Consider the following 24,089-nt stretch of genomic DNA (forward strand, 5'->3'; position numbering starts at 1 on the left):
AGTCCTTTCTTTAGAAAAAAAGTAGTTTCTATTTTAACATTATGTTATAACCTAAATATATAACCCACTACTTAAGAAAATTAACACAGCATCACTTTGTAACACAACACATATAATAATAATTTTAATATTTGAGAAAAGCCAATCATAAAATACACATTTTTCACACTTCCCACTGTCAGGGGACAGGGTTAGATGGGATATTGGGCAGCAATTCTTGGCTGTGAGGGTGGCGAGGCAATGGCACAGGTTGCCCAGAGAAGCTGCGACTGCTCAGTCCCTGGAAGTATTCAAGGCCAGGCTGGACAGGGCTTGGAGCAATTTAGTCCTGTCGAAGATGTCCCTTCCCATGCCAGCTCTGAGTCCCCGCCGTCCCAGCCCGCACCGCCACTCCCCGCCCTCAGCCTGCGTGACGTCACTGACGCGCGTCGGCGCGTGACGTCACGGTGGCGCCGTGCGGGCGGGCGTTGCCATGGAGGCGGCGGACGAGTGGCTGCTGCAGTCGCTGCGACTGTGAGGGACCCCCGGCCCCCGGCCCCGGCACCGGGCCGGGCACCGCCGCCTCACAGCCGCCCTCTCCCCGCAGGTACCGCGACCTGCACACCTTCGAGCTCCAGGCGCCCACCCGCCTCATCGAATGGGCCCGCGGGGACCGTGAGTGCGAGGCGGGGAGCGCTGAGGGGAGGAGAGGGACCAGGCTGGAGGCTCCGGGGTGCGGGGCCCGGGGCTGGCCGGAGGAAAGGAGGAGGCCCAGGGGCCGGGCCGGGGGCCATGGGCGGGAGAAGGGGGAAAGGAGGCTCTGGGCATGGGCCAGTCTGGGGTCCCGAGGGTGGCCAGGGTGCGGGACCCCAGAAGTGGGGCTGAGTGGCTGGAGCTGCTCCGGGCTCAGTCTGGGCTCCAGCTCAGGGCCTGGCGGTCCAAGGACTGTGCGGTAACTCGGGTTTGTCTCAGGGAGGGTGGGCTGGGCAGGGGGGCAGCCCTCACCATATTCCTGGCTCTTCATGCCCACCCCACCAAGGTGTCTGTGTAGCCGGGTATGGACAGTCCGATGGGAACGAGATCCTGCAGCTGATCCCACCACCAACGCTGCTGACAAAGGAGACCCAGGTGGGTGTTGCAGCCCGACCTCTCTGACCTCCTTGGCCTGATGTTTTCAGAGGCCAAGGCAGGGCTTGGTGGCCTTCATGAGCTGTTACCTATTGCTGTGACAAGGGCATGGCCAGGGATTGAGCAGCTTTGGTTGAAAGGAAAAGCACATAAATCACCTGTGTGTTGTCCAGTCGTTATCCTGCAGCTGCTCTGCAGACAGCTTGGGTTGTGGACACTTCATCTCCAGGTATGTGAATGAAAGCATTTCATGGAGAAAGAGGACAGCAAGCCAAGTGAAGAAGGGGCTTGCTGAGCAGCTCAGGCCTGGGGGACCACCCTGCAGAGCACCAAGGTTGGCCCTTGGGTGGGTGACCTCTGCACTAGAGTAGAAGGTGCTGTTTGGGTAAGTAGAAAGCTCCTGAGCTACATGTGCACTGATGGCAACAAAAACAGGCAGAGCTCTTGGCAACACCTTTCTCCAGGCTTCAGTTCTCTCTGACTGTTTTGGAATCCTTCAGTGCTGTATCTCCTGTTGAAAAGGGCAGCGCTGGACAGGGAAGAGCTGTACCAAGCAAGAGTTTGCCTCATGTCTCTGTCATTTTGTGTGGTAACTGAGCACAAGTTGTGCACCACTGTGTGAAGAAATGACTTTGCCTTTGATTTCTAGGGCCTGTGTCCAGAGAGAGATTTCAAGGTAGAATGTGGTGGATTTTCAGAGCGCCCAGTGTACAGCCTGAAATATGTGCCAGACACCAGGTATGACCACCAGGTCCTTCCCAGGGTGTATTGGAAATGGAGAAGGGACTTTTCCACTGAGAGCAAACTCCTTTTCCATGCCTGCTTCCCAACCCAGCTGGCCAATCCTGCCAGCTCTGAGACCAGTGTGAGGCTGGGCCAGTTACATACCAAGAACTGCTGTTGTTGCTGCTCCCTACCCCACTTCTGAGCAGCAGGGGCCTGTAGAGTTTTCCTGCTCTACCTTCCCTTCCTTTGGCATTTGACATTGTTTGGAGCTGCTCAGCAGCAGAACAGGACACTGGTGGCTGGTGCCACTGCTCTGCAGGACCCTGTGTGTGCAGGTTCAGGAGCTTTTATCCTGCTCTGGATTTAGACCAAACAAATACTGCTGGCTGATCTCTTGTTCTTCCTACACAAGTCCCCACTGACTGCTTTGGGGCTGTCTGGATCATTCTCAGTCTAGTCCTTCTGGAAAGTGTGATAATTAAATCATGGAATCATTTAGGTAGGAAAAGCCCTCTGAGACCATTGGTTCCAAGCATTCCCCTGTCACTGCCAAACCCACCACTGACACATGTCCCCAAGTGCCACACACAGCTTCTAATCCCTCAAGGGATGGCAATTCCACTTCTGTCCTGGGCAGCCTGTACCAAGGCTGGACAACACTTTCAGGGAAGGAATTTTCCCATTGTCCACCCTGGTGCAATTTGAGCCCATTTCCTCTTGTCCTGTCCCTTGTTCCTTGGGAGCACCCAAGTTCCCACCTGGCTGCACCCTCCTGTCAGGGAGTTGTAGAGAGCAAAAAGGTGCCCCCTGAGCCTTCTTTTCTTCAGGCTGAACACCATCTCCAGCTCCCTCAGCCACTACTCAGCAGATCCTCATAAAATATCCTCATAAATGCTCTTGCCTGGGCTGCATGGAGCACACCCTGCATGAGGAGTTCTGGGATTATGGTCCTTCCAGCCACCACTCTGCTCCAAGCAGAGGCAGGAGTTCCTGCTGACAGGAGCAGCAGACCAGTTTGTCCCAGGCTGGGGAAAACAAGGCTGTTCTCTGCTCCTGAGGAGACTCTTTTGTGAGATTCTTCTGTTTCCTCAGCTTGCTGGTGACAAGTGGCCCACCCGACAGCTCCCTCCAGGTCTGGCAGGTGTCAGCAGAGGACTCTGGTAAGGCTTTCTGAGCTCAAGTATTTCCCAATGCAGTTGTTGTTGCATCTCACATCTCTAGCTTCCCCTTCTTCCTGTGTGTCAAAAATGAGGAGAGGAGTGCCACTTCCTTGTCCTGAGTGACCACACTTGTGTGGCACAGGCTGGAGAAGGGTACAAGACAAGGGTCTACACCAGTTTTGGTGGTTTGGAGTTAACAGCACAAACCTCGTCAGAGAATTAATATGTTCAGGCCTATCACAGTAGCCTTGTACTGATGTAGTTAGCATGCTGTCTCCTAGTAACTCCAATGGTTAGCTCCATCCATTGCCTTTTGGGATGGACTGTGATCCACCTTCTCTCAAAAAGAGAGAGGCTGCTACTGGGAAATACTTGTAAACCACCAGAAAGGAGGTGCAAAAGGAGAAAACTTCTTCATTGAACATAAACATCTCAATTCACAAATTTTCATTCAGTTTGCTCAGCATTTTGTCAGCCATGCTGGATGAGTTGGAAAGGGGTTTTACCCTCAAGAAGGGGTTAGGCATAATTAGATTTCTTATTGGTTTTGCAGGTCAGTTTTACCTTTGTGAGGTATTGTTGTGAAGCAGCTTAATTGGATGGATTACTTGTTCTCAATGTGTTTTACATCTGTTTTTATCTTTTCCTAATAGATGTTATTAAATCTGTAAGCACCATAGCAACAGAAAATGGCACTGGGCAGTCCTGGGCTAAAATTGACACCATTTCAGCCAGAGCCCCATGGGTCCTTCATGGTTCAAGACTTGACAGAGTCCAAATTACAGAGGTTGAATCAAGGAAAAATGTCTACACAGCAGGCATTCAAGGCAAGTCTAATGTCTTATTTTTGGAAAGATGGCGTTTGGGTAAAGCAATGCTAATTGCCTGAGTAGCAAACATTTCACTGAGCAGGTACTTTTGGACATGTGCAAGTGGTTATAAAGATATTTGCCACAAGTATATTGTCTTGAGGAAAGAGGTGACAATGGTCAGGTCCATCTCTAGCTGCTTACCACTCACATTACACTGATTTCTCACATTTCTGCTCCAAATCTGGGCACTATCTGAGTCCTGCAGATAGTTTCAGTGTGGAGAACTGGGTTCGCAGAGGGGTGCTGTGTGTGCTGTCCCAAACAAGGGAGGTGGCAGCCTGGTTACAACAGGTGGTGGGTGTAGGTCTGGTTTCCTTGGGGATCTGGGGACTCTGCTTTCGCTGTGCAGTGAGACTCAGTCCCCACAGAGCTCATCGCTGGGGAGGGAAGAGGGGATGTGTGGCAGTATCACAGCACTGAGGAAAAGGAAGGTCTGTTTGTCACTGTCCCTGTGCCAGAGGGACTCACAGAACCTTGGAGTGGTTTGGCTTGGAAGAGACATTTAAAGCTCATCTCATTCCAACTCCCTGCCATGAGCAGAGACGTCTTCCACTAGATGAGGTAGCTCCAAGCCTTGTACAAATTGCAGGCATTAGGCAGCCACAGCTTCTCTGGACAGCCTTGTCAGGGCCTCACCACCCTCACAGACAAGAATTTCTGCCCAGTATCCCATTTAACCCTGTTCCCTGTCAGTGGGAAGCCATACCCCCATGCCACTCCAGGCCCTTGTCCAGAGTCCCTCTCCAATTCTCGTGGAAAGGTGGAGAGGGACTTTGGACAAGGGAAAGCTCGTGGAAAGCTCTTTTAGGCACTGGCAGGGGCTCCTTCTCTTCTCCAGGCTGAACACTCCAAGCAGTCCCAGCCTGTCACTAGGACAAAGGGGCTGTAGCCCTCAGAGCCTCTCCATGGCCTCCTCTGGACTCATTCCAGCAGCTCCAGCTGGACACATTACTGCTGAGCATCCATCCTGCTTTCTCTCTCAGGCAATACTGCAGCACAGAAATCCTGAAATGCTCCTCACTGGACCTGAGCCCTGCCTCTGTTTTGCAGCTCCCCAAGGCAGCGAGGAGCTGAGCAGCCTGGCCTTCCTGGACTGCAGCCTGCTGCTGCTGTGCAGTGCCACGGGCCGGCTGTGCCTGGCCGACACGCGGCAGCCGCAGGGCCTCACGGAGGCCGTGCCAGCGCCCTCGGTGCCCAGCAGTGAGCACTGGTGCATGGGCACCCAGCATGCAGCCCAGGGCTCCCAGCCCGGCTCCCAGCCCGTGGCTCGCCTCTCGAGCAGGGGGCTCCTGGCCCTGACAGACCTCAGGAAAACCTCGGAGTTCTTGGCTGTGGCAAAGGCCAGAGTCCCCTCTCCCGGCTCAGGTGCGGAGTTCCTGTGTGTGTCCTGGGCTCCTGCTCTGGAAGGCTACCTTGCCATTTCAGGTAGGTGCTTAGGGCAGAGATCTCCTTTTCTGGGTGCTTTTTTGATTTGTATTTTTGTGAAGGCCAGTTCACTCCACCTTAAACCCCCCAGTGACAAGGTGGCTTTTCAGTGCTGCCTCTGGAGCGAGCAGAGACACCAGCTAATTGTCCTCTGCAGCTGCCTCTTTCCAGCAACTCCAGAAGGGGCCTGGGTGGGTTCTGGAAGATGCCTGCTGCCCTTCTGTGAGATGAAAGGCCCCAAGCTGACCACAAGCACTGTGTGATAGTGCCAGTCACAGCCTGGCTGCAGTGTTGAAAATGCCAGCTGGGCAGCAAGGCTGCCTCTTGACCGGAGCCTTGCATGTTCACACCCATGAGTCCACAAACTTTGGGGATCTGGTCTGGGCTCTCCGCAGCAGCTGTTTCTTTGAGACACTCTTCTCAGAGGCAGAGCTGCTCTCTTCTCACAGGTTTCTAGTCTGGGCCATTTTTCCTTGGTCCTGCTGGGAGGTGATCCTGAGCCCAGCTGGACTAGACCAAAGCAGTTAATTTCTGCACGCTCTCTTCCTTCTTTATCCTTTTAATTCCCTTTTCTCCAAGGTTTTGATGGCACCGTGCATGTGTATGACACACAGAGCTGGGACAGCTCTGGCAGGGAAGCAGAGCCCATCTTCGTTCACAAAGGCCACATATTTGGTGGAGCAGGTGGCAGCAGGGACCCTCCCCTGGTCACTGTGCACACGTGGCATCTGCAGAAACCCAGAACTTTGTTGTCAGCAGCGAGTGATGGTTCCTTGCATGTCTGGGACTGGGTTCAGCCCTGTGGGAAGTGTGGGTAGGTGGTGTTTTGGTGAGATAGGGCATTTCCTGCCTCTGCTGTAGTTTGCATGGGCTGCAGTGTGTGTGTGTTTGCCTGCAGATACTGTTTGGAGACTGTTGCAGTGAGCAGAACAACTGTAAAATTTCTATTTTAATAATAGTAAAAATTTTTGCCTGTGTTATTTGTTCTCCTGTGTACCAGCCTGCAGATGAGAGCTGTGCTTGTGGTTCTGCCTGTGTTTCTGCTGCTGGCAGAAAACATCCTGCTCTTGTTTGATCGTAGGCTTGTGTCATGTCTGCAGCAAGGGAGAGGAGCAAAAAGGAGACTTGTCAAGGGCCTGGGGGGACAGGACAAGGGGGAGTGGCTTCACATTGCCAGAGGGCAGGGTTAGATGAGATATTGGGAAGAAATTCTTCCCTGTGAGGGTGGGGAGGCCCTGGCACAGGTTGCCCACAGAAGCTGCTGCTGCCTCATCCCTGGATGTGCCCAAGGCCAGGCTGGATGGATCTTTCAGCAACCTGGTCTAGTGGAAGGTGTCCCTGCCCATGGCAGGGAGTTGGAACTGGATGAGTTTTGGGGTCCCTTCCAAACCAAACCATTCTCCAATTTAATGAAAAAAAAACCCAGGAATTTGGGGAAACAGACTCTTCTGTGGGATATTTACCCACTGTATTCCAGGCCCAGAGCACCAAGTGGAAGCTGCACCCCTGAGGGCTGTTAACATTTATCACGTGCTCACATGTCACGAGCAGTGACCTCCACTCAGGAAGTTTCAGTGTGAGCACTTGTGTTCCTGCTTGCAGCCTGCAAAAGGAACAGGAACAATCTTTCCTGCCACAGCCTACTGCAAACTCTGCCCCTCCCCCTCCAGATTCTGAGAGCACCTGGTCTGAGACAGGGCATTGGTGTCCTTTGGCTCTTTTCCCACCAGCTGCATGTTTAGATTTGATCAACTGTGTTAGATGTTTAAATGTGATTTCCTGGGCTGTGTTGCAGCTCGTACAACACTCACACTTTTACCAAGGTGTTAATTGGGAGGAACAACCTGCCTGCACAAAGGCTCCCTTCTGCCTGGGTGTCACTGAGGTGAGGAGGGGTTGAAGACAGGTGAGATGGGGGTAAAATCTGTACTTCAAGAGCACCTGGGGAAACCTTACACTGGGAATGTGCTGTACTGACTCATTCTGTGCCATGGCAACAGTTGTCTGCCTGGCAGCTGGGAACCTGCCTCATTTTTCTTCCAGGACAAGCCATATGAGCATTTCTGCTCGTCCCAGAACTCTGCCTGGCAGCATGTGAAGCAGGGGCAACGTGTCCTGCCCAAGGCTGGGGATGGTAATGTTTTGTCAGTTACTAAAGGCATGGATCTCTGTCACCAGCAATCAACAAAAGGAAAAGCCTGTTTGAGTGCTAGAGGAGCTGAGCTCTCCTGCAGGAGTGCCTGAGCATCCTTTGTGCTTCCAGGGGTCCACAGCAAAACCAATGCAGTTGAGCCAGAGCTGAACTGGAGGAAATGGCTTCTGACCAAGAGCCTGGGAGCATTTCTGCCCCATGTGGGCAGCAGGGAGGGCTCCTGGCTCTCGAGTCTCTCCATCTGCCCTTGAGTCAGTTCCTTCCAGCTCTGGTAGAGCCCAGCGTGCCCTTCCCCAGCACCAAGACCTGCAGGGTTCTGTGTTTAGCAGGTGGGGCCTTTCTGCCCCATGACTGGGACCCCCAGCAGCCCCAGGAACGGCAGCCTGAGGTACACAGACATGAAGGGCTCCCAGAGAGGCATCTTGGAGCTCTGGGTTTCCCTCAAGCACCCCTGGGAGCAGGCAATTTGGCAGAGGTGCACTCAGATTGTGCAGCTCCTCCTTCCTGGGGGAAACACCCACAGAGGGAGGGTCTCACTTTGGAGAGGTGAGCTCTGAGGCAGAGAGAAGACCACTGGAGCCTTCCCAGGACCCCAGCTACCTCTTCCTGCGTCCTTTGCTGGGACATGTGGAGGAGCTGACCCCTCGCTCATCTCAGTGATGCAGATAGTACAATAAGGACAGGGAACTGAATTTGCTTGGCTTTCAAAATGGGGCTTAAGCAATAGCTCAGTTTGTACCCATCTAAACTTCCCTTTTCTTTCCTAAAATAACTTAAGCCTTCTTGTCCAGCTTGAAGCAGATTTGACAGGGGACTGGAGATATAAAAAATACTAAGTACTCACAGATGCTGTGGGAAGGGATTATGCACATAGGAGTGATCTGGAGAGTTGTGCTGGGCAGGAGGGACACTGCTCTCAGGAATGCACCACATGGAGTCTCTGGCAATGTCCATGTGCAATCAGAGTCTGGTTGTGTGACTGTGGAGACTTTGGCTTTGCTGAAGCCAGATTTGTCTTTGGCAGGGAAGGTTGGGACAGCCTCTGGCACAAATGCCAACACCCATGAAGTGAACCAACTTAGGGACAGTCTCATCCTCCCCATAGCATCAGCATGGCAAGGGCAGCTCAAGCTGCATGGGACATGAATGTGTCCAACCTCTGCTCTCCCTGGCACCATGGAAAGGTCTTCCAGAAGGCCTGTCTTCACTGAGGCCACAGAGTTTTAACCCCTGGGCAAGGTAACACAAGCTGGAGACAGAATCCTGGAATCATTCATGTTGGAAAAGCTCTTTAAGATCATGGAGTCCAATCTTTACCCACACACAGCCAAATCTATCACTAAATCATGTATGTCTTCAATTGCCACATATACATATCTGTTAAATCCCTTCAGGGATGGGGACTCCACCACTGCCCTGGGCAGCCTGTCCCAAGGCTGAACAATCCTTTCAGGGAAGGAATTTTCCCTAATATCCAATCTAAACCTCCTCTGGCACAACTTGAGGCGGGGTTTCTCCTTCCTTGGCTGTGAGGGGACAAATCACAGCCCTTCCATGAGGGACTCTCCAAATTCAGGTCCAGAAATGGAGGTGTCACTTGGCTCATTCCCCAGTACTGGCTCCTGCTGCTCTCAAAGGGGATGAGAAGCTCCCTGCACCATTAACAGATGTTTGGATGTGGCTCTTGGAGATATGGTTTATGTGGTCTGTGGCTTTTTATGTGGTCTATGGAGATATGGTCCCAGCCTTGGCAGGGACCACTGGGAACCACTGGACTCTATGATCCTAGAGGGTTTTTCCAACCTCCATGATTGTGTGATCATTAAAACAATCGGCTCTGAGCAGTTCCTCAGCAGGACACAGACTGGACATGGCTTGTTTAACAAGCAGGTTGTTAGTGCCCTGTGCTCATCAAGTACTGCATGACCATGCATTTCATCTCCAAAATAATGCCCAGTCCCTGCTGTGGGATACAGAATCCTTCTTCTCCTCCTTGGCTCCTCTGCATGCACACCAGGGAGGCTGTCATCAGTGGCATGGGGTGGCATGAGCAGGGCAGATAGCTGCTGCTCCCTGGTCCTTGTGCAGGAGGGAAAAAATGAGGATGGTGAGGCCCTGGCATAGGTTGCCCAGAGAAGCTGCCCCATCTCTAGAAGTATTCATGGCTAGGTTCAATGGATCTTTCAGCAACCTGCTCTACTGGAAGGTGTCCCTGCCCATGGCAGGGAGGATGGAACTGGATAAGCTTCAAGGTCCCTCCCAACTTAAACCATTCTATGGTTCTGTGACTTGCTGCCTGTGCCAGTTCCCCCATCCTTAGCCAAGAAAAGTGTCCAGGCATTGGGACTGTGTTTTACTGTTTCTTCTTTTTTTCTATTTTTTTTCTGAGTTTAATAAACTAGAATAATTTATTTGACAGAACACAGAAACATCACAGACAGGGTGGAGAAACCAAAGCAGCAGGTATCAATGATCAGTACAAAGGAACCACTTTACAAAAAGAAGTACCACGCTGCCCATCAGCTTTACTCAAAAATTACGGGGGGGAGGGGGGTGGGCTCAGCTCAGCACCCCACAAACAGGGTGGGGGGGATGGAGCTATCCCTACAAAATGCTCTCAGATGACAATGCTGACTGCAACAGCACAATAAATAGTGGGAATGGCCTCTCAGTGAATGGTGGGAGACCAGAGACCCTCGGAGGGGAGAGGAGGTCCAGGCACCACCAATCTGGGAGGTACAAGCATCTGTTAAAACACTGATTAGGGTGGCAAAAGCCCTGATTCTCCCCTACCCCCAAACAGGTGCTGGATCCCATGCAGGCAGAGCGAAACATCAACCAGGGGGGCTTTGCAGCTTGGCAGGACAAAAGTATCCCTGGCAACATCCTGATGGGGAACAAGGCTGTTCTGCCACAACACTGCCATGGCTGTGAAGAGGCATTTGAGGCCTCTCCCAGAGCAAGCAGTGTGTGGGGCATAGCACAGACCCACAGGGTCCCCTCTGCCGCCTTAACCTGGCACCAGCAGCTCCCAGCTCTAAGCTGGTTTCCTCCAGGGAGATTATACTGGTGTGAAAACAGATGCAGCTGAGAGGACCCCTGGGGTTGGCCACTTTGGGGGGACTTGGGGGAAGAAAAGGGCAGGTGCTGCCCACCCCCTTTGTTTGGAGCAGCTGGGGCAGGGGCCAAAGTCAAAGCCAGGCTCATGCATCCCAGGGAGGGAACACATGCAGCAGGGCCGGACAGAGGGGGATTGGTCATGGGTGAAAGGAAGGGACACCAAAGTGCACAGGTGCCTTTTCCCATGAGAAGGCTGCCTAAAAAAAACACCCCCCCCCCAATTCTGCTGCACCCTCCCTCCCTGTAGCAAACTGCTGTTGAGACTGGGCTTATATAAAACTCATAAAAGGGGCATCTCATAGTAAAGGGCTCTAGTGAGTGGCAGGAGGCTGGACAGGGACGGAGTTATAGTGAGCCCCAGTGCCTCCAGCACCTCCCTGGCCGTGCCCTGCACGGGAAACAGCAGCTCTGGCAGCTGGATGAAGAGACAACACGGCACAGCTGGACGGTTATAGGTCCTGTGGCCATCGGGCAATTGGTAGGCTCCCAGTACAGGTAGAAAACAAAATGAATTAATTATAGAAAAGAGAAGCAGCCTAATGTAGGGGTGTCCCTGGGGCAGGGTGGCGAGCTGGGGGGGGCTCGCTTATCTGTCGTTGAGCTGTGGGGAATTTGTCCGCTCCTCCTCATCCTCCTTGTCATCCTTCATGCCTTTCAGTCGCTGGCGGGCGAAGTCTTCAAACACAATGTCATCATCGCTAGTGGGGACACAAGGGAAGTGGGTTTAGGTGGGGTGCAAGGTGAAACACCTCCTCTCCCACAAAGCTGTCCCAGCTTGCCCAGTGAGCTCAACTTGCACCACCACCATGTTACAGCAGCTCAGGGGGCCCCAAAACTTCCCATCGCTAGCAAACAGCCTTGGTTTTCAAAGCCTTATTAAATACTTGCCCAATGCACCCCAAAAAGAGACCCCAAGCTCTCCAGCAGGTGCAGCTTTACCAGAGCCATGGGCATTTGTCCCACTCTGGGGGAACCACAGACCGGCAGGAAGTAGCTGGGTGGGTTAAGTACCCTAAAACCTCCCAAACATATCACCAGCCCTTGGAACGCTGTGGCAACAACCTCCCACACCCCAACACGATCCCGGCGGCCTCTTACTGCAGTTTCTCCTGTTTTTTGGAAAGCCATGCAGGAAAGGGCGAAGGAGGAGAGAAGAGAGAGGGGAACAGCACGCGTCATGCATTACAGGTGACATGCGTGGGGTTAATCACACGTGCCAATCCCATGGCACAGCAGGTGTTAGAGAATTGGGGGGGTGCCATGCAACCGCCATGTTTCACATTCCCACAGGACATGTGGGAATTGGGGGAGGGGTGTATTTTAGTCTCTTACTTTGTATCAAGCTCTATCAGATTTGTATCAATGGGCGCTTCATTCTCTGGAACTGAACAAAGGGATGACATAGGATTAGTCACAGGGTGGTGAGTGCCATCCCACCGAGGTGGGTGACACCTTCCCCAGGATCATCTCTGCCCTCCTACCAGGGTGGGCGAGACCCCCCCCCCGCCGCCATCATTGCCATCCCACTGGGGTGGCTGAGATTCCCCTGGAGTCATCACCACTTCCAGTGTGTGGATGCAACGCCCCCGGAGTTTGGCTACACTGGGGTGATGGGAGCACCCCCATTTAATGCTGAGGCCCTATGAACAGGGCCAACAGGAGGCAAGAGTCTCCCTCCATGCAGCCTCACTGGCTCCCTTTGCCCCCACCCACGCCCAGGGATGCTGCCCCTGTCACTCAGGGACAGACACTCACTGTCCCGGTGTACTGGCTCCTCCCTGGGTTTGGGATGCATCAGCGTGAAGGGCAGCTCCACTGCAACGTCGCTGGAAGAGACACCAGGGTAAAGCACAGGCCTGCCTGCACTTTACATGTAGAGCAAGGCAAATTTGCAGAGGGGGAGCAGAACAGCACCCCCATTAGAGCTGCTATAGAGACCACAAAGCTGGGCAAACCCCTGTGTCAATCTCCATGGAGCTGCTCAGCAGCTCTCATGCCTCTTGGCTGAGCATGGACACCAAGGTGGGGGATCAGCACAGGCCCCCTGGGAAGCAGAGGGGCATCAGGAGGGAGAGCTGCATGACAAAAATCTGTCTTTAGCAGCTGTTGGGGGGTATCCAAAATTCCTTGAGCTTAGGCTGCAGCCAGCAGTGCCATGGGAATGGCAGGAAGTGCACCAAGTTTTCCCAGTGCTCAGTGGCCATGGTGGCATCAGGGCATGACAGCCTAAGCACAGCCACACCCAGGGGCAAGTAGGACAGAGCTCAGAGAGAAGTGTCCCAAAAGAGGATGAGTAGTCCCACGGTCCCTGTAGGGACCTCCCTGTGGGAGGGAAGTGATGTGAGGATGAAGACCTAGGAAGCCCCAGAGATTTGTCTCCCCACATCCAGAGATGCTCAGCCCTATGGAGCCACCTCTGTGCCCTGCTCATTCCCCAGCAGCACCCACAGGCCTCTCACTCCAGTACAAGTAGGATGATGCAGAATTCAAACCCTGCCAGCATTCCCAGCAACATCACCCCAGCCCCACCTCTGCCAGGCTTTTTGCTCTAGGTGAGACAGCATCTCCAACACAGTGGAATTCCCAGGACAGGCATGGGATCAGGTAGCACCCTGAGGGGCTGAGGGGGTGCAGTGAGGATCAGGGGGCGCTGGGGGGAGTGCGGTGTTACCTGGAGGCGAGGTCTCCCAGCAGGCTGGCATGAGTCAAAGGATACAACACGTTAGTCACTGTCCCCTCCCAAGGACACACAACCCCACACACCTTTTGTCCCACCCATGCTGCTTAGTCCCAGGGGAGCTTTAAGGATGATAGGGCCCCACCTGCAGCACAGACCAGTCCCAAGGTTAGAGAGGAGGTGCAGCACGGTGGGGGGGTGCCCAACACTCACCCTCCTCGTGACACCACCAGCTTCACCTTCACCTTGTAGGAGACAATGATGCCCAGGATCTCCTTGTTGGCTCCATCTCTTAATCTGGAGGAAGGGGCAGGTGGGCATAAGTGAGGGAATGTCCATGGGGACCAGCCCCCTGTCCTCCTGGAGGTCCCCCCATGGGATCTCCTCCACCCCAAGCATCACCCCTGAGCAGGGGCTGGATGCCCCCCAGGGCCAGGTCCTGCCCCCACGCTGCAGGGGAGGCAGGAGCCCTGGGGGGTAGAGGGGCTCACAGTGTGCTGGAGGCCAGGTTGGTGTCCTCGTGCTTGAGCTTCCCATCCAGCGCCAGCCCCCGCTTCTCCCGGTTGTTGGCAAGGAAGGGGGTCAGGGTGTAGACTTTGCAGAACGTCGAGCTCGGGGCCACCATATCACTGGAGATCATTTCCAAGGTCAGCCAGAGCCCCAGCCACCCACAGCTCCCACAGCCCCACAGGCCACCCCAGACATCTCCATCTTAGCCTGGTGAACTCCACATATTCCCATCCCTGCCACAGACTGATAAACATCTCTTTCCTGGAGGACGCAGAGGGTGACATCCCCAAGATGACACCAGAAAAAAGGTCTCCATCTCCCTGTTCCTCCCACTGGTTCCTGCTTCCCAAGTGCAACATCCCAGTGGGACTGCACTGGGGCAGGAGACCTCCAATGCTCCTCCAAGACCCCCCAGAGGTCTCCAGGGCTCCAAGGAGCCAGTACTCACTCAGCATCCTCCACAGCCACTGGGCACTTGTACTGGGCAGTGTTGAAGAGGCAGATGTCAGCATACTGACGCACTGGGGAGAGACACAGCGAGATGGGGATCAGGGTAGGCCCCCACAGGGATAGGAACAGGGACACCAGCAGGGTGGGGCTCTACTCTTCACCTGAGATCTTGATTTTCTTCACTGTCTTGTTGGTGTTGTTGGTGACGTGCACGTTGACGCTGATGGGCTCCCCGTGGTAGTATATCTGAAGGGCAGCAGAACAGAGAGGATGGTGAGGTCCCCAGGGTCACCCCACCAGTGTACACTCCCCAGTCCCTGCCCACCTCCTTGTCCAGGGATGCCTCAAGGTGCAGAGGCTTGTCTGACATGAGGAACTGCCGGGTGGTCTCTGCCATGGGCTGGGGGCCGGGTCTCTCTGGTGCATACTGGACCTTACGGATCACCAGGCGCACTGAATTCCTGGGGGAAGACAAGAGAACTCAGGCTGCCCACAGGCTACCCTCTTTCTTGGCTCATTCTGGGTCAAATCCCTCTTTTCTTCTGGTCTGCTGGGTCAGAAGGATGTAATGGAAGGTCTTGTCTGGATGCCCACCAGAGCTACAAGGGGAAAGCCCTATGGCTGGGCCAGGTTGCCCACAGCAGGTGTTGGGCTCCTTGCACAGTGATGGATATCCCAGCCCCTAGATGTTCTCTGACCCATCCCTATCCTGGAGAACACCTCCATCCCAGCCCCATTGTGGAAAATATCCCCATCCAAGCCCCTTCCTGGGTAACAACTCTATCCTATTCTGGAAAACATCTCACCCAAGGTGGGTAACAAACTGCAGTGCCCCTTTCCTGCTGCCAGTACCAGGAGGATGCTGTTCCCACCCAGGCTGGATTGATCCCCTCTGCTTACCTCTTGTGGATCTTCTCCTCCAGGTTCTCAGCACAGAAAGCTTTAACCTCATAGTCCACTCCACAGGCCTGAAAACCAGGAATGGGGGAGAAGGAGGCAGAGAAACCCTTTTGCACTCCCCAAAGAGGTGACCCCAGCAGTGGCCACTCACCACAGCCTCGTGGCATGGGAACATGGGGGACCTTACCTTCCCCGTGTCCTCTGGGCCTGGCTGCAGTGTGACGGAGCAAGGCAGGTTGGGGGGGATCTGGAAGGGAAAGGGGGGTGAGGAGCTTTCTGGGGGGCTACCAGTACTTCCCTATCCTATCCACAATGGAAAGAGGGAAATACGGGAAGGATTTCCTCATTTTACTATTGCATTTCCCAAATCCCAAAGTGTTACAAAAGTACATTATTTTAGAGGGTTTTAATTAATTGGGGATTTTAAGAAATCAGGGCATCAGGGACATTTTTGAGGCCATAGGATTGAGCACTGTAAAATGTCACAGAGCTCCAGAGGGGGTGGCTGTTGCCAGCCAGGGGCTACGTACAAACCACGAACAGGACAGGGCTGCTGTGGAACGTGCCTTGAGCTGTTTTATTTTCCAGCATCACTCTCATCACACGGTTATGACAATGGGAAGATGCCAGCAGCTCACATCCCACAGTGGCCAGCATTGCCAAAGCTTTGCTGGGGAAATCAGAGGAGCAGGGGATCTACCCCCACCCCATTCCCTGCCAGAGCTGTCCAGTGCTGGCATGGATTCCCAGTGTTACCATGGACCCCCTGGTGCTGACACAGACTGGCAGTTTCCCTACTGGTGGCTACTTTCTGCTCACGAGTTTGAAGATCCACCACCAGAAGTTGTGTCTTGATCACAGATCAACCCCAAGCACGACCCCACAGGGCCAGATGGGACCCTGCTGTCCCCACCAAAGGGTTCACTGTCCCTTCAAGCAGCCCAGAGCACGGTACCTCGAAGGTGAAGGGGTAGGCGTGCTCGCCCAGCTTCTTGATGAGCCGCTCCTGCAGCCGTGTCAGGGGCTTCTTGTCCTCGGGGACCGGGGGGAAGGCCTGGGAGTTGGCCACGAACAGGTCCTTGCGGAAGGTCAGCCCCAGCACATCCAGGTCCTCACGGCCATAGCGGAAGGCGCAGGTCAACGTCACAAACACTGGAGAGGGTGACAAGGGGAGGTTGGAGCAGGGTGTGGGTCATGGAGGGACCATCATGGCATGGGGGCACCAAGGCAAGGTGGCATCCTGCCACCAGCACTGGGAAGCAGTGGCTTGAGGACAGGCCATGTTGAGAAGACGAGGATTCAGCAGCCAGCTGTGCCTTTGGATGCCCACCACAGCACCCCCATTCTCCACAGGACAGGGAATCTGTCGTGGGGACAGGGGCTGGAAATTGTCACCAAAGAGCCCAGAGATGCCAATGCCTGGGTAGGATTGCATGGGGATGCTGGCATCACCCTGTGGCAGTGCCACTTCTGTGGCCCCAGGGGTAGACATTACCTTTTCTCTCCTTCAGGTATTCAGGATCCACCAGCACTACTCCATCTGCAACAGAATAGCCAGGTCAGAAATGTGCCATGGGGGCGGGGGGACACACTGGCAGGGTTAGGGGACACGATGGCATGGTCAGGGAATGCAATGGCAGGGTCAGAGGACATGCTGGTAGGGTTAGAGAGGAACATAGAGGCAGGGTTTGGGGGCACACCAGCACAGTTAAGGGGGGACATGCTCCCCCTTTACACAGAGAGTCATCACCTCCAAGCTGCCAGCTGGGGCCTGGGGGCAACACACTGCTAGCAGGGACAGTCTGCACCTACCACACCCAGGACATATGCAAAGCCACAGCAGGACATGAACATTATCCCAAATCAGCTGTTTTCTGCTCCCCAAAATCCTTCCCAGACAGCCCAGCCCACCCTGGCATGCATTTCCCTACAACTGAGGTCCCCTTCCTGCCACCACATACCCACGGGGTCCACCACGTCAATGTGGTCCACGAAATCCCTCTTCCCAAGGTAGACAGTGAGCTGCAGGGGAGAACAGGGTGTCAGGGTGCACAGAGCAGACCCTCCAGGGCCCCCCACGTTGTCACCACCCACTGGGGTCTATAGCCCTCATCATCCCCAGTGTCACCCAGTCCCTGTGGTAGCCAAAAGCCAATCCCACCCCATTCCAGTGAAAGCCTGGAACCAGAAGTCCCCAGAAAAGGAGACACTTTGCATTTGGGGACTCTCAGGTGGCACCCCAGGGGTTTGTACTCCACTGTCAGGAGTGGAGTGCTGCTGCCTGACCCAAAACCCCCACAGGCAGAGTCACCTGCACCCCAGCACTCCAAAACCTGTCTGCTTGACTCCTGACCTTGGGAAAGCCGCCCACCAGCCCACTGTGCCTCAGTTTCCCTTCCTGCCACCCTGGCAGGATGCTGAGGCAGACAGGGTTCAGGGACATGCCCACCCCCACTCCCAGCCATGTTTGTGACCCCGTGGTTCCCCCCACCATGTCCCCCTTACCTTCCCGTTAGGACTGGCTTTCTTAAACACCCTGCAAAACAGCAAAGGGAGGTGAGTGCTGGAGCGAGGGGTACCCCCCACTCCTGAACCCCCCTCTGCTCCTGGCTCCCTGCCCATGGAGCTGTCCAGCTCTCCCCCCCCTTCAGGAAGGGTCCCTGGGGGAAGAAGCATCCACTGGCACAGCCCCATGGTGCCAGGTGCATCCAACCCTCAGCACCCACTGCCAGGACCCAGCTTTGGATAATGGAGGCATCAGGATCTCAGCCCACCCCTTCACCTGAGGATGGTGCCCAGAGACCACTGTGAAAGGCAGCAGCACCCCAGCACCCACCTGGCCCTGGGGACAGCGTGTGGGACCATGGGGTCAAGGCATGCACAGGATGGGAGCATCCCATGGGATGAACCCACCTGACCATTACCTCACATGGATGCATCCCAAAGCCACTGGAGAAGCAGAAAAGTCTGGGTGCTCCTGTCCCCAGGGCTTTTTATTGCCATTCCAAACAATGGAACTAGTCCCCAGACACCCCTCTCAACTCCCAAAATCCTTCTGGAACACCCCACAGAGATATGGGAGAAAGGATGTGAATCCAACATGCCACTGCTGGGGAATGCCAGAGCATTCCCAGCCTGCCTGCTGCAGGCAGGAAGTGGGCAGAGGCAGGTAGGGTGCCTGGTGCTGCCAGATATTTTGGAGCCTGCCCTGGCACGAAGCCACCCATAATGGGTTCTCCTCAGATAATCCTTCCTCGCCTTTAAATTCCATTAAAACCATCCGGGAAGATTAGTAGTGGTTTTAGGCTGGAAAAAACCCAATTTCCCAGGGCAGCTGCTTGGCTCTGCCAAAATGTCAAAGGTTGCTAGTGGATGATGACCCCTCAGCCACCCCAGTGCCTGCAGCTGCCCACACCAAGCCAGGGGCAGGCAGGGAAGCAGCAGCTGCTGGGTTGCAGCCTGAGGGTGACCACCCCCCCAGCAATGGGGGAGGATGCATCAGGAGATGTGTGGGCACACCCCTCACTCCCATATCCCTGAAATGCTCTGTCCCCACCTCCCTGTATCCTATCTGTGCACTCCTGCACGCCCAAGCCTCCACATCCCCCTCTTGAGAGCCATGGGGACCAGCACAGCCCGGTCAGGCTCTGCCCAGGAAGCAGGATCTGGTCTGGATAAGGGAGTGTGGGGGCTGGGGGCCCTCGTTCCCTTGTCCCCAGATAAGCCACAGGAACCCTCTGCCACACACATAAAATATTGGGGACATCCTTCTGGCTGTCCCAAGCCACCGGGAGCATCAGGAACATCCTGCTGGCTCTTCCTGGATGGCTTTTCCCTGTGGGGGTTGGGGGATTGACTCTTCCCAGCCAAAATGGGAAAGCACTTCCACAGTAGGATGTTTGTCATGAGGGTTTGCTGATGAAGGTGTGATCCTGTGCTGGTGCAAAGAAAGGTGGAGTTAGTGGGAATTTAATGGGAATTTAAGCTGCTCCAATTAAGTAACTTGGGGAGATAAAGGCCTCAGCTTGCCATGGAAGGGCATCAGCACCCCACAGTTTCTGGGATTTGAAAGCCATGGGAGGATCAGTCTCCATAGTCAGGGATGGAGGGGCAATGAATGCATCCTCCTGAGAGCCCAGAGCAACTAACAGCAGGATTCTCATGGGTAATTAATGAGGCATTACTTCAGAGCAGGATAAGGAGCATCCCCTGACAGCCTGTCACCCCACACCCCACAGTCCAGCTCCCAGGGGAAGCCCCAAAGAGGGTCCAGCACGCTGGATCACACCCTGAGGTGCACTGGGAAGGCTGGAGGCTCAGTGGGTGCCACTGCCAGCCCCTGTGACACGGGTGGTGCTCCCAGCCAGCCCTGAAGGCACTAACATTCCTGCTAATGAACCAGTTCGAGTGAGAGTGATGGCAGGTGCTGCAGGAAGCCATTCCTCACCACCCTGCCTGGCACATACTCGTGCTGGCACCACACTGGAACAGGCCCCATGGAGCCTGAGCCTTGCTGAGCCACGCACTGCAGGTGCAGAAGCCCCAGGTTATGGGTGCAGAAGCTCCACAGAATGCAAGAGCTGCACAGCTGCACCCTGTGCATGCAGGAGCCCAGGCTGGCTCCCCACTGTGGGTACATGAGTGTGCTGTGCCCTCATCCTGTGGGTGCAGCAGCCCTGCCTGGCCCCAGGAGCTCACACCTCCCCTGCAGCACGGGTGACAGAAGGGAAGGGGCACATGGGGACACGCTGGCCTGTTGCTGCCGGCGGGGTGACCCTCACCCGCCTCCGGATCTAGAGGGAGGAAAGGAGGAAGTGTGAAGCCTTCCCTCCCCCTCCAGCCCTTCCTGGTGTCGAAATCCTGGAGACATGAGGCAGGAAGTGGCCTCTGCTGCTGCCCATCAGAGCCTTGGGGCCTCATGCCCTGGGCTGGCAGTGCCAGTGCCCCCTGAGCCTGTCACACTGCCACACAGCCACATCCCATCCCGCCTGCCCTCTCCCTGCCATGGATCCCATCCCTTAATGAGCTTGTTAGGCACCCAGCCAGGGCTATTATTAGTGGGGTCTGTTGGATCTTGATTGGAAGATTTATGAGGCTTTAATTCCCCTAGGCATCGGAACAGGATCCGATGGCAACGCCATTGATTGCCTTTGAACCCCGGGCAGAGAATTCAGGGGTTTTGCCAGCCCTCATGCTAACAAGGTTGGCTGGCAGATCTAATTAGCTAGGGCCACGTTAGAAGGGACCTCCAGGGATAATGGAACCACCAGCAACCACATCACACACACCGGCACAACCCCGCGGTGGCGGCCAGAAGTTCCATGCCAGCTGTGCCTGGACAAGCCTGGAGAACCATGCCAGCCAATCCCAAAGCAAGAGCATGCCACAGGCCCAGTGCTGCATTCTGCATCCCTGCTGCATTCATCTGTCTGTCTATCCCCTCCCAGGGTCAGCAGCAGCATCCCCCAGCAGCTGGGTCAGAGCTCCACCAACTTCCTTGGCAAGGAAACGCCTGAGCTCTGGGATCCGGGATGTGTCTGGATCCTGCTGTTATTACCAGAGTTTGCTCTCCAAACAACATCCAGGAAGCAGGAGTCCTGGGCTACCCTCTCTTTCTCTTCCCAGTGGAGATCCCTGTCCTGCTCCCACACCCTATGGCTTCACCTAGGGGGATGAATGGGGTGGTGGAGGGACTGAGCAGCAGGTCTGGCGGTAGGTGAGGGTCGCCCCCCTAGCAGCAAGGCGCTGTGGTGGAATGCTGCAGAGGGGCTGGATGGTACCGCTGGGCCAGAGGAACGGTGCCAGGGGTGCTTAATGCCAGCCAAGGCGGGCTCTGGTGTACCAGAAGCACTGCAGCACTTCCCAGCCATCAGGAAGCCACCCTCAAGCCACAGGCTAGGAATCCCAGCAGCCAGGAATTCCAGTAGCTGGGCATCCTGTGTGGGGCTGCAGCTGCCCTGGCTGGGTGCTGAGTGGGAAAAGCAGGGAAAGGTGATCAATGATGCCAACAGCCACCAACTCAGCTGTATCCTCCAGCTCTTCCCACTGGTGACTCCCAAGAAAAGTGGGTTGCCACAGCAGGAATCAGCCAAAATGGGCTTTTGGGGAAATCAGATAGTAAATCAGCTCCCACAGCTGAACCTCCTGATCAAACCCAGTGGATTTGGGTTTGGAGATCCGAACTGGAGTGGAAGAGGGATTTGTCAGCCTAATTCTTCCCCCCTCACCCTCCCCCAGCTCCCACGGTACCCGCTGCGTAGGCAGGGAGAAGATCAGCTCATGCCTCTCCTGCCGGCACGCCTGCTGATGGGAATGCTGCTCACCAAGCTCCCCCTGGCACCTGAAAAACCCTGCAGGCCAATCTAGCTGCATCCTGGGGTGTGCACCCAGACATTGGGGGGGATCCAGTGGCTGCTCCAGCCCCCTGATCTGTGGGGCTGCCCGCCAGCCCCAGGAGCGCAATACAAATTCTCAAGAATTCAGGATACTGAGCAAGGAGGAAGCGGATGCTGTCAGCCATGGCTGGGGCACCAACACCCAGCAGCAGGCCGGCAGCAGCAACAGCCGCTTCCCAGAATGCTGGATGAGTTCAACAGGCACCCACAGCTCCCATCCTGCCACTCCAAAACACTGCAATGCTTCTGGAAGGTTCTGCCCAGGCAGGCCAGACCCCCTCACCCTTCTCTCACGCCGTGGCCATGGTGGGGGGGAGCAGAGGCTGCACCAAAGCCCCTGATGCTGCTGCCAGGGGACATGGGGATGAGCAAAGGGAGGGCCATGGTGTTGAGGGGTGAGCAGGAGCACTCTGAAATCCCTGATCCTCCATGATTAATGGCTAAGGGGGCAGAAAGGGATTGGGGCGAGGAATGGGACTGTCAACACCTTGACCGCTCTGCCAGTGCCAGCCGGTGAGCGGATGTCACAGGATGTCACACCTGTGAGCGGATGTCACACACCCAGGCCTCCCTGCAAGGGCTGGCAGGGGTCATCAGGCTCTCCCTCAAATCCCAACAGTTCCCTGCAGGATGTGCAGCCCCATGGGTCCTGCAGCTTTCCTTAAATCCCAATAGTTCCCTGCAGGATGTGTACCCTCACAGGTCCTGCAGCTCTCCCTCAAATTCCAACAGCTCCCTGCAGGATGTGCAGCCCCACGGGCCCTGCAGCTCTCCCCCAAATCCCAACAGATCCCTGCAGGATGTGCAGCAGGCCCTGCCACCGTCTGCACCTGGAGCCCTGGGGGGCACAGGGGGGGTCCCCATCCACCTCTGCACAGGGGCCCCTAAAAGACAGCATCCCCATGGCAGCATTCCCATGGGATGAAGGCGTCGCAGGCCCTCGTGTCCCGGTGTTCCAGGGCTGGCACGTGCTCCCTGACACCCCCAGCTGTGCCGCATGCCGGGAGTGACATCAGGGCCTGGGTCCCCCGGCGTCACCGCGATGACAACAGCCTCCCCCATTCCCAAATCCATGCAGGCTCCAAATCTGATGGGGAGGGAGCAGTGACGCCCCCGGTCTCTGGATGCTCACTACCGCTCGGGGAGCGCCATATCCCAGCAGCGGGGCCACCTCAGGGGACCACCAGCTCCAGCGCAGGGCACGGGCAGCGCCTGTCCCACCCCTCCCCCGCCGCTGCCGGGCATGCCCCCCCGGGATGCTCCGCTCTGTCCCGGTCCTCACTCACCGGGTGCCTTTGTCTCCCATGGCCCCGCCGATCCTGCGGGCTCAGCCGAGAAGCGCCGGCTGGGCTTGGAAAATTACTGGCTGGATGGTGGAGGGAGCGGCGGCGGGGCGGGCGCGGGGCCCGGTGCGGCCCTGCTCGGGCCCGCTCGGAACCGCTCGAAACGCTCGAGCACGCTCGGAAACACTCGGAACCGCTCGGCTCGGCCCGGGCGCACGCCACGCCGGCCGGTTCGGGGCCGCTCGGAACCGCTCGGGCAGGTTCGGAACTGCTCGGAGCCTCTCGGAGCCGCTCGGACACGCTCGGAGCCGCTCGGCAGGGCTCGGCCCGTCCCGGTTCCGGTGCGGACGCTGCCGCCGCCGCCGCCGCCGCCGCCGCCTCCGCCCGCCCCTGAGCGGCGCGGCCCCGGGGCCGGGGGCGGCGGCGCGCAAGGGCCGCACGGGCGGGGAGAGGATACGGGGAGGCGGGGGGGGCACCGGGCTGACACGGGGTGGGTGGGAAGGCGGTGAGGGGGTAGGAGAGTGTGGGGCAGTGCGCGCGCACACACACACACGGAGCGGCGGGAGCACGCGCGCGGCTCGGGGCGCCCCCCAGCGGCTGCGCGGGCACAGCGGGGAGAATCGCGCGTGTGATCCTGGGGACACGCGTGGGGAACGGAGACCGGCGTGTCAGCCGGGACACGTCTGAGGGCACACCGAGACACGTACGTGTGCACACACGCGGCAGTGTGAGTACAAAGTGTCTGTGGGCAGAGGGACACAGCTTGCACGTACACGCGCACACGTGCATACAGACGCCATGCACACACGCGTGAACTCACGCACACACACGTGCACAAACATGCATGCTCACACAAACACGTGCACACAAAATAGTGTGTACACGTGCGCATACCCCCCATGTGCACACACATGTACACACGTGCGCCTACAACCCCTGCACAGATAGACAGACAGACGCACACACACAGACACACACGCACTTGCGAACACCCCGCCCCCGAGGTGTCCCTCCCCTCTCCAATGGAATCCGCCTTCCTTGCAGGAACACGTCCATCCTTCCGCCCCGCCCTCCCCGTCGGCCGTGTCCCCCTCCCGCCCGCCTCCCGTCGCGGAGCAGCCCGTGGGGAACGGGGATTCAGGTGATCCCGGTGCTAGGTGCATCCCCAGCTGGAGCGTCCCTTCCTATCCCGCCCCATCGTGGGGAGGATGGAGGAGACCGAGGATGGACACGCGATGTCACCTGTGCCCACTGTGGGGACACGTGCGCCCCACCCACGGGGCAGCTTTACCCCATCCTTGGGGAAACCTGC

The 24,089-nt window shown here is 56.3% G+C and overlaps 2 protein-coding genes across 3 annotated transcripts; one reads left to right on the top strand and one right to left on the bottom strand.

The window, feature by feature from the left end:
• The first annotated feature begins 448 nt into the window (after positions 1–448).
• Positions 449–6,270, top strand: WDR73 (WD repeat domain 73). The gene is made up of 8 exons (XM_063148013.1): positions 449–513; positions 587–654; positions 1,019–1,107; positions 1,757–1,845; positions 2,926–2,993; positions 3,647–3,820; positions 4,916–5,290; positions 5,870–6,270. Exons 1-8 carry the CDS (start codon positions 473–475, stop codon positions 6,106–6,108), a joined length of 1,143 nt encoding a protein of 380 aa, XP_063004083.1. The 5' UTR covers positions 449–472; the 3' UTR covers positions 6,109–6,270.
• Positions 6,271–9,789: 3,519 nt separating this feature from the next.
• On the bottom strand, positions 9,790–22,957 carry LOC134413991 (beta-arrestin-1). 2 transcript variants are annotated; one of them, XM_063147998.1, is made up of 16 exons: positions 22,781–22,955; positions 17,605–17,635; positions 17,061–17,121; positions 16,595–16,639; positions 16,055–16,251; positions 15,287–15,346; positions 15,100–15,167; positions 14,525–14,660; positions 14,361–14,445; positions 14,198–14,270; positions 13,731–13,868; positions 13,453–13,536; positions 13,234–13,257; positions 12,318–12,388; positions 11,895–11,946; positions 9,790–11,260 (listed from the first exon to the last, which is right to left on the bottom strand). In XM_063147998.1, the coding sequence occupies exons 1-16, from the start codon at positions 22,798–22,800 to the stop codon at positions 11,149–11,151; spliced, it is 1,257 nt and encodes a 418-aa protein (XP_063004068.1). In that variant the 5' UTR covers positions 22,801–22,955; the 3' UTR covers positions 9,790–11,148. The 2 variants fall into 2 exon arrangements, with proteins under 2 accessions (XP_063004068.1, XP_063004074.1); XM_063148004.1 differs by lacking the exon at positions 13,234–13,257 and having other exon boundaries at positions 22,781–22,957.
• Between the last annotated feature and the right edge of the window lie 1,132 nt (positions 22,958–24,089).

Source organism: Melospiza melodia, chromosome 2 (assembly GCF_035770615.1).
Source record: "Melospiza melodia melodia isolate bMelMel2 chromosome 2, bMelMel2.pri, whole genome shotgun sequence".
NCBI lineage: Eukaryota > Metazoa > Chordata > Aves > Passeriformes > Passerellidae > Melospiza > Melospiza melodia.